General features: G+C 31.6%; 1 protein-coding gene across 1 annotated transcript; it reads right to left on the bottom strand.

Annotated features, from left to right (window-relative positions):
- Positions 1–3,749: 3,749 nt before the first annotated feature.
- LOC137730303 (probable BOI-related E3 ubiquitin-protein ligase 3) lies at positions 3,750–5,281 on the bottom strand. Its single transcript, XM_068469369.1, has 2 exons — positions 4,589–5,281; positions 3,750–4,391 (listed from the first exon to the last, which is right to left on the bottom strand). The coding sequence occupies exons 1-2, from the start codon at positions 4,928–4,930 to the stop codon at positions 3,882–3,884; spliced, it is 852 nt and encodes a 283-aa protein (XP_068325470.1). The 5' UTR covers positions 4,931–5,281; the 3' UTR covers positions 3,750–3,881.
- Positions 5,282–15,387: the final 10,106 nt, after the last annotated feature.

Below are 15,387 nucleotides of genomic sequence, written 5' to 3'. Positions count from 1 at the left end.
CACTGTCATCTCTCGTGACTCGTGCCATTACCGTAAAGTTTGTAACACGGAAAAAGAAGAAGATAAAATAGAAATAAATATAAATTGACACAAAAAGAGTAATCAAACACGGCAGGAAAAGCGGGAATCGAAATCTCTGCGTTTGTAGTACAAAATCGTGAAAAGGGGCCCACACTCACACAGAATCAGAGAGCGAAAGATCACAGAAAGGAAAGAAACCAGAAGCACAACATCACGCGTTGAATCAGTCAGTCAGAAGATCAGATGGCCCACATCGCACTGCTCGACTCTGAGTCCACTCTACTCCTCCGATGCCCCCACTGAACAATCTACATTATTTAATAAATAAAATCAAAAGATGTACGGCCACTGCTGAGAAACAACACACCCACCAGAATCTCCTGTCAACGGCTATTAAACAGTAAACCTTTTTTTTTTTTTTTTTTTTTTTTTGCTTTTCTTTTCTCCTTTTACTTACAAGTTTCAAGTAACTAATTAATTCTCCAATTTCGAAATTACCAATTTGACTCAGTTTCTTCTCTTCCCTCTTCGTTCCGCAGCACTTTTATTTTTTTTTGGTAAAAATTCCGCGGCACATTTGTTGATGATGATATATACAGACTTTCTTTATTAAAAGAAGCTAACATTATCATTTAACCGATTTTAGTGTCTTGGTTACAAATCCAAAATTTAGGGCATAGTTTCAGGTTAGATTACTTGATTACATGACATAACTGATTGTTTACCTCGACAAGCATATTGTGTTTATCAACAAGTTTGTTTATATTATGTGTTAAGACTGAGAAAAATGCAGTGGTGGATTGCCTAATGATTCTTTTGGTTTTTTTTAGTACATTGATATTTTTATATTAAGGAAAGAAACACTTCGGCTAAGCCCCACAATGGGCAGTCTAATTTGGTATTGAATTTGCCATCCACAAGATTCGAACCTAATACATCTCACTTCTAAGTAAAGAGAAATACTATCGGACCTCATTTAGTTTAAATTAGTGTACAACCTCATTTATAATTGAAAAAACTTTATTCTTTATATTATTATACATTTATTTTTAACAAACGATATTATCTACACTAAGAGAGAAGGGCTAGACTTAGCCTCATAATTGAAGAGTTTATTTTTAACAAACGATATTATCTACACTAAGAGAGAGGGGCTAGACTTAGCCTCATAAGTGAAGAGGAATATCATTAGACCGTATTACTTAGTGACATATTATTATACATTTAAACATCTATAACTTTAATAGTTTTGGGACCAAAGAAAATATATTAATTTAGTGGATACTAAATAATCAATAAATTAAAAATAATTTGTTAATAATCAATAAAATACAAAATAAAAGTTATTTATTTATCTAAGTGAGAGTTGTGAAGTAGGTGGGTTCCTAGGCGAATGCCTAGAGGGGCTAGGTAAGTACTTAAGTAGGTCTAGGCACCCTTTATTAATTTCAAACGTCTAGGGATTAATGAGGAGGTAGCCAGCCATCTAGTGCTTAGGCGACACTAGGCTAAGATTTTTAAAACAGTGGAGCCCACAGTTTTATGTATTTGTTTAACCACATACTAAAAACACATGAATCTATAGTAAAACACTAAAATTCTAATAGTCATACTTTTGGGACCCAAACCAGTTTTATTTAATTTTTAAAATGTAATCATGTAACATTCGAAATAGAAAACACTCTATCTTTAAAATCTAGTGTGTGCATGCTGTGCTTTATTTAATTCTTCTTTGTAAAATTGCTTGAGAAGCGAGAAACATTATGATTTTTCACCAAGAAGATGTTCAAGTGGACTATGTATTACATGCCCGCAAGCTCAAAAACGTTGTATCAACTCTGAAAATAAAGAATAGTCTCAAAATTATAGAGGAATATTTTAATTCAGTAAACTTTTACTTGTGACATTACATTTTGTACATATTGATAGTTATTATTATATGAAAGCGAGTTTCCTTTAAAAGAGACCTAGAAAAATTATAACTTATTACAATGTTGAATTTATTTCTATTGATAACTAGCCCAAGTTGGAATCGGAAATTTGTATGACTATAAGGAGGTTGCTCTTATATAGAATTACTCTAAAGAGGTTTTAGAGTAGTTACTTTTAACCAAGCAAAAAAGCACTATGTATCAAGAAATAATTAATTTATATATTGTATAGGACCTATATAATTTTTTATAACATATTATCTTATAAATTTAGCGAATTATAAATTTAACACGTTACTTTTTAGTGGAGACAAGCTAAAAATATTATTTAACCAAAGTTATTTTATTAAATATTAAAATATCGAGGTTCTACTGTATTCATTTAAGTATATTGCCATATTGTTTTGATAATTATGCCAAAGAAAATTAAGATGGAAAGTAATGATTAACTGATGTCATGCTAATGTGAGAGGCATGATCCAAGTAATTCTCCCAAATCTCATATGAATTGGGCTTTGGATCCTTTGCTCTTTCTTTTGTTAAATGTTTGATTGTATACTTAGGTCCAAAACTAAAGTGGCATCCATTTATGTCATAATTTAGTTCAAGTGGTTTGAAAAATCTTGATTTTATACGGGATACTCTTTCAGCTAATATTGTTGATTACGAGCATGTTATAAATTTTCGAACCTTAAAACACAAGGAAGAAAAAGGTTTAGATTGAAAAAGAGGCAAAAAATGGAGAGAAAATGTTATAACTTGATCAAGAGGCAAGGAGAGGGGACCTAAAAGGCTAAGACGTGTATGGCAATTGAGATGGACCATATTATTCTTGGAGTTATTATGATATATACATATTCCAACGACGGCTATGATAATGTGGATCCAAAGAAATTCCACCCCTTCAACCGAAAGAAAAAAAGAAGAAATTCCACCCCAAGAACTTCATCACCCACAACTTTCTTTTGACCTTTTGTGTGCTCTCACAACAAACATGTTTTCCCATTAGATACTTTCAATGGGATCAATTTTCTGTGACATCTAAATCTACAAAAACAAGCAAAAGATACCGTCGTCGTTCATACCATGAAACCTGTTGTATTTTAGTCTCATTGGATTCTATAGTCCATAACATTACGTATTAGATCAAATATAGCCGAATCAAGAATCGCAAAGTCTATTTGCCCATATTTAGCTTTTTAAAATTTTCATTTGACTTTGTTACCAAAACTCAAATTTAAACAATTAAAAGAATCACTTCTTGCATGAACCTGATGTATTTTAGTCTCGTTCGTCTTTATAGCCCACAAGATTATGTATTAGATGATCAACATAGCTGAATCATTCTTGTTCGCAAAGTCTGTCCCCCCGTATTTAGCTTTTTAAAATTATCATCAACTCTTGTTTCCGAAACTCAAATTTAAACAATTATAAGAATCACTTCTTGCGTGAAACAACACCGACACAATGTCTACTGTGACGTTGCTTTCTCAATCCCTCCTGTCAATTAAAATTGAGCACTGCCAGATGCAAAACAATTGGCACAATTTATCTGATATGAATAATCAAATCAATCTTCCCAAAAGACGGAATAAGAAATGCAAATGGGAAAAAGGCAAAAGCAACATCCTCCCCTTGAAAGGAAAAAGATGCCCTGTTCTGTATTTTTTCTGTTCAATTGGGTTTTTTTGGTTGTCTAAAGTAGAAACTAAAACCTAAATCCAGAGACCCCAAAAAGGAAATATAAAATTAATTAATTAGTTAAATAAACACCAAATAAAAAAAAAGAAAAATTGCATCGAAATTGATTCTATTCACATTACCGTCATCATAACATCATGCTGCTAAAACCAAAGCATTTCCCAAGTCACTTTCTTTATTTATTTATTTTTTTCTTTTTTCCTGTCTACTTTTTCCCGGAAAATCAGCCTAGAAAATCAAAGCCTCAATGCTGGCCTTCTTTGGCGTTCTACAAACCGGGCAATAATCCAGACCGGCCTCACAATCTTTGCATGAACAGAGGTGCCTGCAGGGAAGAAACAGCACACACGAACTCCTAGAATTACATCTTCTGCAAGCCTTCATCTTTTCACCTCCCACTCCATCATCACTCTCTCCTTCTCTGTAGTTGTCACAGCAGGACTCTGCATCCTCTGCACCATTCAAGGGGCAACACGTGGCCCTCTCCCTGAACTGTTCCAGTGTGTTGTTTAATGACACGACCATGGCTTCGTTTTCCTGTGCCACTCTTTTCCATGCCTGGTTTTCTGCCTCCAATTTTCTGAGAAAATCTTCGAGCTCCATTCGTCTTCTGTTTGCTTGTGTGATTCCTTCGTCTTTCTGCTTTAAAAGTGCTTGTGTTTTGGAGTCTATTTTCTTCAGCAGCATTGCGAATTGCTGCTTTCTCTGCTCTTGCAGCACCAGCCTCAATCTTTCATTCTGTTTTTACCCAAAAAAAAAAAAAAAAAAAAAAAACAAATACATAAAGAATAATCCAAAATCATGAAACCAAAATAAACTTTAAGAAAAAATGGATTAAACCTTTGTCATAAAATCACATATTTTACTGAAAATTGGGATGGAACCCAAGTTATGAAATCACAATTTGTGATGAAAATTGGGTTCTAAATTCTAACCTGTAATTTGATGTACTGATCAATCTCTTGCCTCTGCTTGGCAGCCTGAGCTTCCAATGTTTGAGAAAAGGAGGAGGCCATAATGTTGCTGCTTTTGTTTTCCAAAGTGGGGACAAGAAAACTGTTTTCACAGCAGAGATTTTGATCCATTATCTGCTGCTGGTTTTGTAGAAGCTGTTGTTGCTGCTGAAATTGTTGTTGCAGTTGGTGTTTCTGTTGAGCATTTAAACTAAACTGACTGAACCCACCGACACCGCCACCACAATTTTCCACCATCCAATCCTGTGAGCCTAACAATGGAAACCCAAGATTCTCCGGATACATCTGAGCTTCGATGGCCATTTCTCAATCAACCAAACGAACAAAAGATCAAAACTTGAAACCAACCAACCCAAAAGATCAAATTTTGAATCCAAGCCTTTTCTCCAAATCCCTCAGGCCTTCTCCTCAACCTGTTCTCGCACCCAAAAACTAGTTTTTCTCTCTCTTTTCTTTCACTTGGGTATATGATCAGAAAGTTGGTGGGGGAAGAAGTGGGGAGCATAGATATGAAGAGACCAAACATAAAATAGTAAATAAATGAATGTGGAGTATAGAAAAATGGGATTGAATTGAATCAAAGTAACAGGAAACTTGGAAAAGGAAAAGGAGGAGGAGGAGATGTGGCCTAGGATGCCTAGTTTGCTGTGTCTTTTTAAAGCTTTATTTTTCCTCTTTTTTATTTATTTATAACTTTTTACGGTGGTGGTTTTGTATTTGTATATAGTAGAGAGAGAGAGAGAGATAGAGATGGAGCATTAAAGAGAGGAAAGAGATGGTAAGCAACAACGTACACATGCAGATTTTGTGACTAAACTATCGGGTCAGACATTTCACAGGAAAGCGTTTATTTTTTGAGAGAGAGAGAGAGAGAGAGAGAGAGAGAACTTAACTTAATTAAAAAAGAAAATAGGAATTCAATTCCAAGTGGGTGAGAGGGAGGAAATTATTGGAGATTTGTCAGTTTGGTCATCTGGAAAGGCTGAGGAGACTAGCCAGAATACGATCCTTTTATTTCTCTCCTTTTTTCTATGATTATTTTCTTCCTTTTTTAATTTCTTCGAAATGTCAAATAAATAAATTAATATCCTTCTTTTTTTCATGTGTAAACCTAACACCTCAGAGTGTGCGTGTCATCATGCTAATTTTGTTAAGTATTCTAACTCAAGTTTTTGGTAAAACATGATTAGGGTTTTCAGGAAACTTATGTTAATCACTTAATGGAATATTTATCTTCTTCTGAATTAAATGTCGGATAATTTTTACCATGTAATACTACGATTTAATGATATTCATTTTCACTGGTAAGTGAGAGTTCTTAGGTTCGATTTTTGCTAAAAGTGAATTTGAACTCATTGTGAGGTTAAGCACAATCCCTCCTCTTAATATAAATAATATGAATTCTTCAAAAAAAAGAAAAAATGTCGGAGAACTTTTTGCAAGTAAGTCGTTTTCTTAGTGAGGATTTGTGTTGATACATGACAAATCTAAACGGATTACTATTTACCATGCAAAAATGTTTGGTTGAATTTGTTTTAGTTTATGGTATTAGGATATCTTCAAATGTTATCAATGTTTAAACGGTTAACTTTGTGTATTCATATAGAATTAGTTTGTTATAGATTTCATATTTTGGCCACGATTTTACAAATTTAGATTACTTTTTGGACGAAAATTGAATTTAGATTAGACTTATCATAACGTGGCCGAATATTTATGGATTTGAATTCAAATTTGCGAAATCGAGTTAGTCCTCGAACTTATTCAAACCGTCCGAATTGCACCCCTTACAAAGTCATTTATTATGTTGCAGTTTCTTTTCCCATCCTCAAAATTCCACGCACTTGTCAACCTTCTAATTACAAGAGTAGGAGATATATTAAATTGATTTTGCATGGGTTTTGTAGTGAAAACGGCAGGTAAATGGAACGTGTTTTTAGCTTAGGAGTCAAGGAAAAATATTAATTGTCCATTAATATATTAATGGATCTCTTTAATATATTAGAGGAATGCTAGGAAGACTAAATTTGTAAATAAAGTTTTAAAAACTAAAGGATATGAAAGTTGATAATTAGTTTATCATTTACACGTTGATAAATGTGTTTATTCTTATTGGTGACATATCATTTAGTTTGTAAATTTAGTCTCCAAATTTAATCTCCCTAGCATTATCCAATATATTAAGAGAAGCGTTTTTGACACTCCAAAAATCTCACTCTACACTCTTCACAAGTATTTTTTTCTTTCCTAATATAGAAAGTTTAGAGTGTAGAATGAGATTTTTAGAGTATTAATAGTAATTCCCTATATTAACCCTAATTAACAAGTTTCTTTTGAGATAGGAAGATAATTGATAGGAGTATTACTTGCACACCAACTTGATCATAGATAAATTCCTGCGTTAGCTTACTCACGTGCATTGTGCATGACACTCTTTTTTTCTTTGACCGGATTGAATTATCGACAAGATTTTTATCAAGGTCCATTGTATGCACCTCATCCTCGTGATTGTAAATATTCTCTTCTTTAATGGAGATCATACATTTTCCCAAAAAAAGGAATAAAAAAAAAAATTACAAGATGAGCACATTGATTAATGTATGGTTTCAGTTAAAAAGGTTTTATTGAATCATTAAGGACTCGTTTGAAAGTATTTTTAAAATGACTGTAAACACTTTTTTTTTAAATAAATTAAAAAAAAAAAAAAAAAAAAAAGGTTTTTGATTTCCAAAATCACTTCCAAAGGGGTAGCTAAAAATAAGTTTTTTTACTAAGTATTGGTTCCAAAAATATTTTCATCAAAAACGCTTTCAGTTATTTTATAAAAACTTCCAAACGAGTACTAGGGCTTGAAAGGCAGGGCCGTCTCTGAGATTTTGGGGTCCCGGTGCGAAATTTATAAAAGCGCCCCTCCTTAAGATAAGTCTTAAATAATGTAGGATAATGTATTGACGCTAGAAAACAATCACTTAAATCAAAACAAAGTTTAACACTCACTAATTGCAAGTTTAAAAATGTCATCTATAATAAGTAAAAAGAGCTACAAACATAACATTCACTAAATAATCAAAAGCAGTTCAATCTTAAACAACCAAAGAAGAAAACGAACTTCAAAAACTCTAACTTTAAAGTTTCACTTGAATATGTAACATTATTATATAATAATATTGAAAAAAATACCGTCTTTTATGGTGTATTATTGGCACTCAAAATATCTTATTGTACTCTAAATTTTTGTATTTAGAAAGAAAAAAAAAATACTCTTATAAGGAGTGTAAGATGAGATTTTAACGTGCTAACAAAATCAATTGTTGAATATAGAACATTATTTCATAACAAAAGCAGTTTTAAATATAGAATATTATTACATATAAATATTTGGTGACAAAAATTTTAGAGGCCCCTTCAAATTTGGGGCCCTGTGCGACTGCACCTTTCACACCCCCCTCAACGCCCCCTCTGTTGAAAGGGTAATCGTTTAATATGATTCTTTGTGATACAATGCATGCTTATGCAGTGCTTTTTATTCCTACATCTCACTCCTCGTGTTATACAGCGTAACTGATCGAGATAGATAAGTTATTTTCACCTTATGCCCAAAAAAAAAAAAATGCTTTAAAATTTTATTTTTTTAAACAAATGATATTATCTAGACTAGAAAGTTAGAGGAGAAAAAAAAAACTTTAAATTAAACTCGAGTGTTATCACAATTCTTCACATAAAATGAGACCCATAACATTATAATGCGTGTATAACACACAACAATCACGACTTATTCACACATAAAAATGTGATTTTCCTAGTAATGCTTTATATGTGTGTGTGTGTGTACATTAAATTATGAATGCAATATACCATTGAAGCAATTCATAATCTTTTCCACCAACTGAAAGTGACAAGAGAGAAAGAAAAAGAGAAACTTATTCAACCCAAAATTAATATCTGTAACCCTAAACACTGTCAACTGCCATATCAATATTTCTCTTACTAATTTTTTTCCCAGTCCTTATCTCTCTTGAACTCGGGACTGATACCTAGGAATTGATATCTTTCACCTTTTGTACGTGATCATGTCATCAAGTTTTGTAAAGTCCATCACCCACGAAAAACCCTAGAAATTAACCCAAACCCTAATTTAATTTTCTATATATAGCCATCGAAATTTTTTTTTCTTTTGTACCCATGTGCTCTTCACCCTCCAGGACTCCATGAAGCATGTGATCCCTTTGTAATATGTGGATGACTCTTCTGAAATCAGTGGGTGCAATTCATGTGAACCCATCTCACATTTCACTTTACCCAAAACAAAATCTCACACTTTATTGACTAGGTATTTATATAATTCTTCTTATATTATTATTGAGGAGCTGAGTGAGTCTCTGAGTCTTTCTGTGAGAAAAATTGTGCAAAAATTCAAACGCTGATTTCTGTCACAGTGTTGTGTAGTGTTGGATGCAAAAGTTGTTTCTACAATTTCCCAACTGCTTCTATTTGTTTTATAGCTTTCGGCAATGTTGATATGGACGCAGAGCATCTACATGTCCTTTGCCCCCTCTCACTTCCCCAAGTTAGGGGGCAACCCCCACCTAAGTCTTGGGAAGTTGACAAATTTTCAAGCCATTTCTTGTGAAATAAACTCCCAAGTCCCATTTGATCTTATGATAAATTTTGAAAAAGTACACTTTATATGTGAGTTTACACGTATTGTAACTTGAGTGAATTTAATACATCATATTAGCATGCTTGTATGTCACAAAGCGTCTAAGCAAAACTTATGAAGAGAGTCTTGTTGACAAATTTTTCAATATGACCTTCACCCCAAGATTGAGTTATAGTACAATTTGAGTTTAATAGCTTATATTATAACAAGTAATTTAGTAACACTATGTCGTGATATGATTGTCACATGTTAAAAGTTGAGAAACGTGCACAAATAGAACTTGTAAAAAAAAAACATTTAATTGAAAAAAACAATTTAAGGCACTCTTACTATTTGTTCTGGTGTCTTTTAGTAATATTTTAATTGAAAATTTGTAACTGATTTTATTTGTGTATAATTCTCTTAAAATTTTTTGTTATTTGCCAAATAAAGTACTAACAATCCTGATAAAAGATGATATGTATTAAAATAAATAATTAGTAACTGATTCTAACTAAAAAGTTATGTCACTCAATGGCAGCCATTGGAAGTTGAAATGCCTCTATAAGTGTTTTCAGCTCCTGAAAGAGTAGGCTGCCGTGGCGAAGCTAGCAATTAATTTCTGTCTTATTTTTTTGGGTTCTTTAGATATAAGCCCATACAACACTTATTTTCTTGACAAAAACCCATCTCGTTTTAAACATCCAAATAAAACACAAATTTGAAATAAACTGACATGTAAACAAATAAATACCTATTATTTTCAAAATATTTACAATTGTGCCACAACACCCTAATTATGGTGATGAATTTAATTATCCACCATAATTATGGCAAATAAGTGCTTTATTATTACAAAAGTATCTACTTTATACTTGCCTTGCCATCATCTCTTCGATTTCTTATATTTGTTTGACAATCATTGTAGGTAAATTATTTTGCATGTATACATTAGGCACATTTCGTTATTATTATATTTGTGTGAAATAAATTACCTATATTTTTAAGTAGAATATAGATAGTTAATTAACTTTGAATCAATTGGCTAAAGACATCCTTTTATTTTGTAGGTAAATAATTTTGCATGTATTATTACATATACTGTTACATCCCGGCCCAGGGTCCACCACATCCTAGGCCTGCTCCACCACCGTAGCACGATATTGTCCACTTTGGGCCCCAACCACGCCCTCACGGTTTTGTTTCTGGGAACTCACACAAGAACTTCCTAGTGGGTCACCCATCACGAGAGTGCTCTCGCGCGCTACTTGCTTAACTTCGGAGTTCTCATGGAACCCGAAGCCAGTGAGCTCTCACAAGGCCTCGTGCTAGGTAGGGATGAAAATATACATATAAGGATCACTCCCCTAGGAGATGTGGGATCTTACATATACTAGGCACATTTGTTATCACATAATTCGCAATCAATCAAAATTCATTTATTCTATAGGTAAATTACAAAAGTATCTACTTTATACTTGTCTTACCATCATCTGTTCCATTTCTTATTTTTGTTTGACAATCATTGTAGGTAAATTATTTTGCATGTATACATTAGGCACATTTTGTTATTATTATATCTGTGTGAAATAAATTACCTATATTTTAAAGTAGAATATAGGTAATTAATTAACTTTGAATCAATTGGCTAAAAACATCATTTTATTTTGTAGGTAAATTATTTTGCATGTATTATTACATATACTAGGCACATTTGTTATTAATATGTGTTGTTTGCAATCAATCAACATTTATTTATTCTGTAGGTAAATTATTTTGCATGTATTATTACATATGTTAGGCACATTTTGATATTACACACACACACACACACACGTATATGCATATAACTTAATTAACTTTTGAATCAAAGAGTATTTATTTATTTATTTTATAGGTAATTTTTTTGCATGTATTATTTTACCTGAATGTTATATTGTTATTTTATATATGTAAAATATTGGTAATTTTGAATAAAATAATATTTCTATATTTTTGAAAAATACTAATTTACCTGTTATAATTATTTGAAAAAGAAAAAAAAATGCTCATTTTTACATAAATGTGAAAACAACTGTATAAGGAATCAAAACTCCAACACTATGTTTAGATGAGAGAAATAAACTTGGAATTTGGATAAAAGTCAGAATTTATAAATTGACATGCACCAATTTCTTTGTTTGGATTCATAAACATAGAAATTTAGAATTTCCGCGTGAAAAAAAAAACTTAGAATTTGGGACCTTCAATTCCCAAGTTTAAATTTCATGTACATAGGTGTTATTTCCCAATTTCTATGATTGAGAGTTTAAAAATAACAAATTTCGTATTCAATACCCTTATTCTTTTAGGTTAACCAAACAAGAAAATTCACAAATTCTAGAAAATAAAATCCCGTCATTTTAAAATTCCTTAGTAATCTTAATTTTCTTCATCCAAACATAGTGTAATATCATGTAATTTTTGTTATTAATATGCATAGAAATCATGACACTAAAATTTTTCTTTCCCAAATTTGCATAAACATTTAAAAACGTTTAATTCAATGAAATACTATAAAGGGAGATTATATTCACACACCTCAAATTACTTCTCCCACACATTTTTAATTTTTTAATATTTTTCTATCAAGTGTTAGTCGTGTGTAGAAAATATTAAAAAATTTAAAAAGTGCGGGAGAAGTAATTTGGGGTATGTGAATCTAATATTTTTAATATAAAATAAATGTAGATAACAAGTAATAGACCCAAAGTCTATGATATTAGGGGTCATTTAGAGATAACAAGTAATAGACCCAAAGTCTATGATATTAGGGGTCATTTAGACATCCAAAAATACCAATTTTGCCAAGTCATACTTAATCATGAATATTGCTTAGTTGAAGCGTAGTCATTGAGTTTTATTAGAAATTTTTACAATTGTGGGTTTTAGTTAATGAAAATTGAACTGCAAGAGGTATGCTCATATTTTGAGTATTTTTTTTTTTAAATTTTTATATTAATGAAAATGGGTGGTTCGATTTATGGTTGGAAAGGCTCCCACGGTCCCACCTCATGGAAGTCTCTTTCTCTGCATGCCTCAATTTATGACTTGAATGGATATGCAGACCCACCGAACATCATTTGCCGTATGTAGGCCCAAGGCTGTGTCTTTTGTCAAGATTCACCTGGGTAGGTTTATTTAAGGTACAAAAGCCATTTTAACATCTTTATTTGTTCCTTTTTGTCCGGCAGCTATGTTTTTTTAACCATTAGAAGAAAAGGAAAAAAAAAAAAAAGTAAGCACCAGAAAAAGACCTAATGGTTGTTTTCAACTTTCCCAACCCTAATTTTCTATGGATACACGCGTATACTAATTAGTCAATACAGGAGATATGATCGATTTTTATTGACTTGACTTGGAAATATTTTAATCGTTTAAATTGGAACCAACAAATACGTTGTAACTAGTGAGATGATAATACAATTTGTTAATCATATTTTCCATATATGATTAACAACGTCATTAGGACCAATGCCAATCCGCCTAGTTTAAAGTAATGCCATGAACCATCATGTTTAGCATACATAAAATGTGATATGTAAAAGTAAATTATACGTTAATAAACTCGTAAATTTCAAACACAATCATTATTAGGTGTAACGAATTTACTTAATTACATGTGTAGTATGAAAGTAATCCGGTTCATATGAAAGTAATCCGGTTCATTCATTTAATATTCCTTAACGAGTTTATATCTTACACAAAAATGAGTACTACGGATCATTAAAAAAGAATTGATGATTGTATCAACTATTAAAAATCATTAACGTGCAACTCGTATCAGCATTTTCTTTTATAAGGAATTGCATATTGGGGGTGTAGAGGTGTTTCATGTTTCTTGAAAAATAAAACTTGTTTTTTTCAAATGAATTAAGGGAGAGATGATTTTGTTTAACCCATTCTTCTACTCTTTAATGCAGAAACTATTGTTTGTTTAAAAAAATAAAAAATAAAGTCAAGATGATTCTCATGTTGTGTTGTTGGTAAACGAGCTCCCAAAGTGCTCCTTCCATGTTGATCCCCTCGTAATAGAGGAGTTGAGAAATGTGATAATTTCACGTTTGATTTCACATAGGATATAATATTCACACACCCTTTTTTACTTCTTTCACATCCTTTTAATTTTTGGCAGTCGGATCGGATGAATTGAAGAATATCAAAAGACATAAATTAATAAGAAGTGTGTGAGAAATAAAAAAGAATGTGTGGATAACACACCCCTTTCACATATTCTTTACCTTGGAGACCGACACACGCAACTCATGTGAAGTTTCGTCCCTCCCAATCAATCCGACGCTCTCTTTCTTCAAACTTCAAAAATCAACCCTCCTCTTTCCAAGCTCAACCACAGAACAACCCAAAAAAGAAGGGAAAAAGTAATAAAACAGAGTAAAATATCGATTTGTAGCTTTCGGAGTGCTTCTCTCGTGCATCTTCGAGACTTTGACTGCATGGTTTTGTTTTGATTTGGTATCTGTCATTAGTCAGGATAAACAATACTAGTAGTATTACCCGTTCTTAGTACTACTACTCGATCTTTCCATGCATGCATGCATGATTATCTACTTTTCTTTCTTCTTTGCCTTTATTGATTAGTTTGAGAGCAAATCAACACGTCTACTGCTCTGCTTTTTCTATCTTTGACGTGTCACGTTTTCTTATTGCTTTTCAATAAAATTAAACTCGATTCCAATTGGCCAAGCAGATTTCCTCCCAACAATTTGTTTGAACTTTTGACCTTAAAGAACAAGAAGTCTCTAGCTTCTTCATTCCACATTTACTAAATACTAGAAGAATAAATTTACAAATGAAATAATATGTCATAAATTAAAATTAAATACGTTAATTAACACTTACGTAATAATTCAATCATCAATTTTTTTATTATTTAGTTTACAAAATTTAGTCTAAATGTTTAATCTCTCTAGTGTTACCATTTACTAAATTAAAAAATGTGTAGTGTTATTCACACAATTTTTTTTTTTACTTTTCGCATATTTTTTTTAAATTTTTTTACTGTCAGATCGAATGAAGTGGAAAAAATTAAATGACATAAATTAATAAAGTGTGTCAAAAGGAAAAAGAGATATGTGAATAATACCACTCTACATAATATGTACTTTCCTCGTTTTGGTGTTATGGTAACTAACAACCAATCCTTATATAAAAAGGCATACATAAAATGTATTAGACTTTTTATATAAGCTTGAATCAAGCATATAATATCACTCTACATTGTTTTCTTTGCCGACGTCAATGTAAATAGTTTAATCTTGTGAATTATTGTTTGAATAGTTAGTTTAGAATGACCGACAACATAGTATTATATGTTGAATCATCACACTATTGTGAACTTACATTATAACAAGTTAAAGTGGTTATACTTTATGACCATGCTTTCTTTTTTTTACAGTGACAATTTAACAATATTTTTGTACTAAATTTTCTAACAATACAACACTCTTTTACTTCTTCTTTTTCTTTCCAAAATACATATCTGCTATGTAGCTATGCTTATGTATGCAAAAACTGGTCTTCTACAATGATTTAAATGTTAGATGTGATTTTTAATCGGATTGAATAAACCAAACGAAAGATTAAATAATTACAGATATGTAAGAAGTTAAAAATGATGTATTATCAGTTTCCTCAAAAATTCATAAATTTCTTCTTTTTGAATTTTCATATCATCTTGCTTTTGTCCAAATTATATAGGGTTGATCATATCATATGAATTTCCGCTTTCAGTTTCCTTTAATTATATGAAATATTTTTTGTTAAATATTTAAATGCTTGTAGAACTTTTCATGTTACTTGTTCTCTTTTCAATTTTGATCGACCCATATATATTTTTGGGTTTAGGTGTGATTTAATGTCTTAAGTGCGTTGTAATTGTCGTACCACCCAAGTCTTTGCATCTTATCACCAACCAGTGGCACTTTCCTAAGTTTCCTTGTCAATTTTTTTCTATATCATCGATAATCTTGTTTTTGTTTTCACCTAATCACTCGTATTATGTAATCTAAAACATTCTCGTGGGTACTAAATTTGCTGATTTTTTAATTTAATGGCCGGCACC

The sequence above is a fragment of the Pyrus communis genome, chromosome 3, assembly GCF_963583255.1.
Source record: "Pyrus communis chromosome 3, drPyrComm1.1, whole genome shotgun sequence".
Classification (NCBI taxonomy): domain Eukaryota; kingdom Viridiplantae; phylum Streptophyta; class Magnoliopsida; order Rosales; family Rosaceae; genus Pyrus; species Pyrus communis.
This window is presented reverse-complemented; position numbering and strand designations above follow the sequence as displayed.

Coding starts and splice junctions, on each gene's coding strand:
- LOC137730303 (XM_068469369.1), bottom strand. CDS start 4,930: ATGGCCATCGAAGCTCAGATGTATCCGGAGAATCTTGGGTTTCCATTG. Junction 4,392..4,588: donor ATCAGTACATCAAATTACAG/GTTAGAATTTAG, acceptor GGGTAAAAACAG/AATGAAAGATTGAGGCTGGT.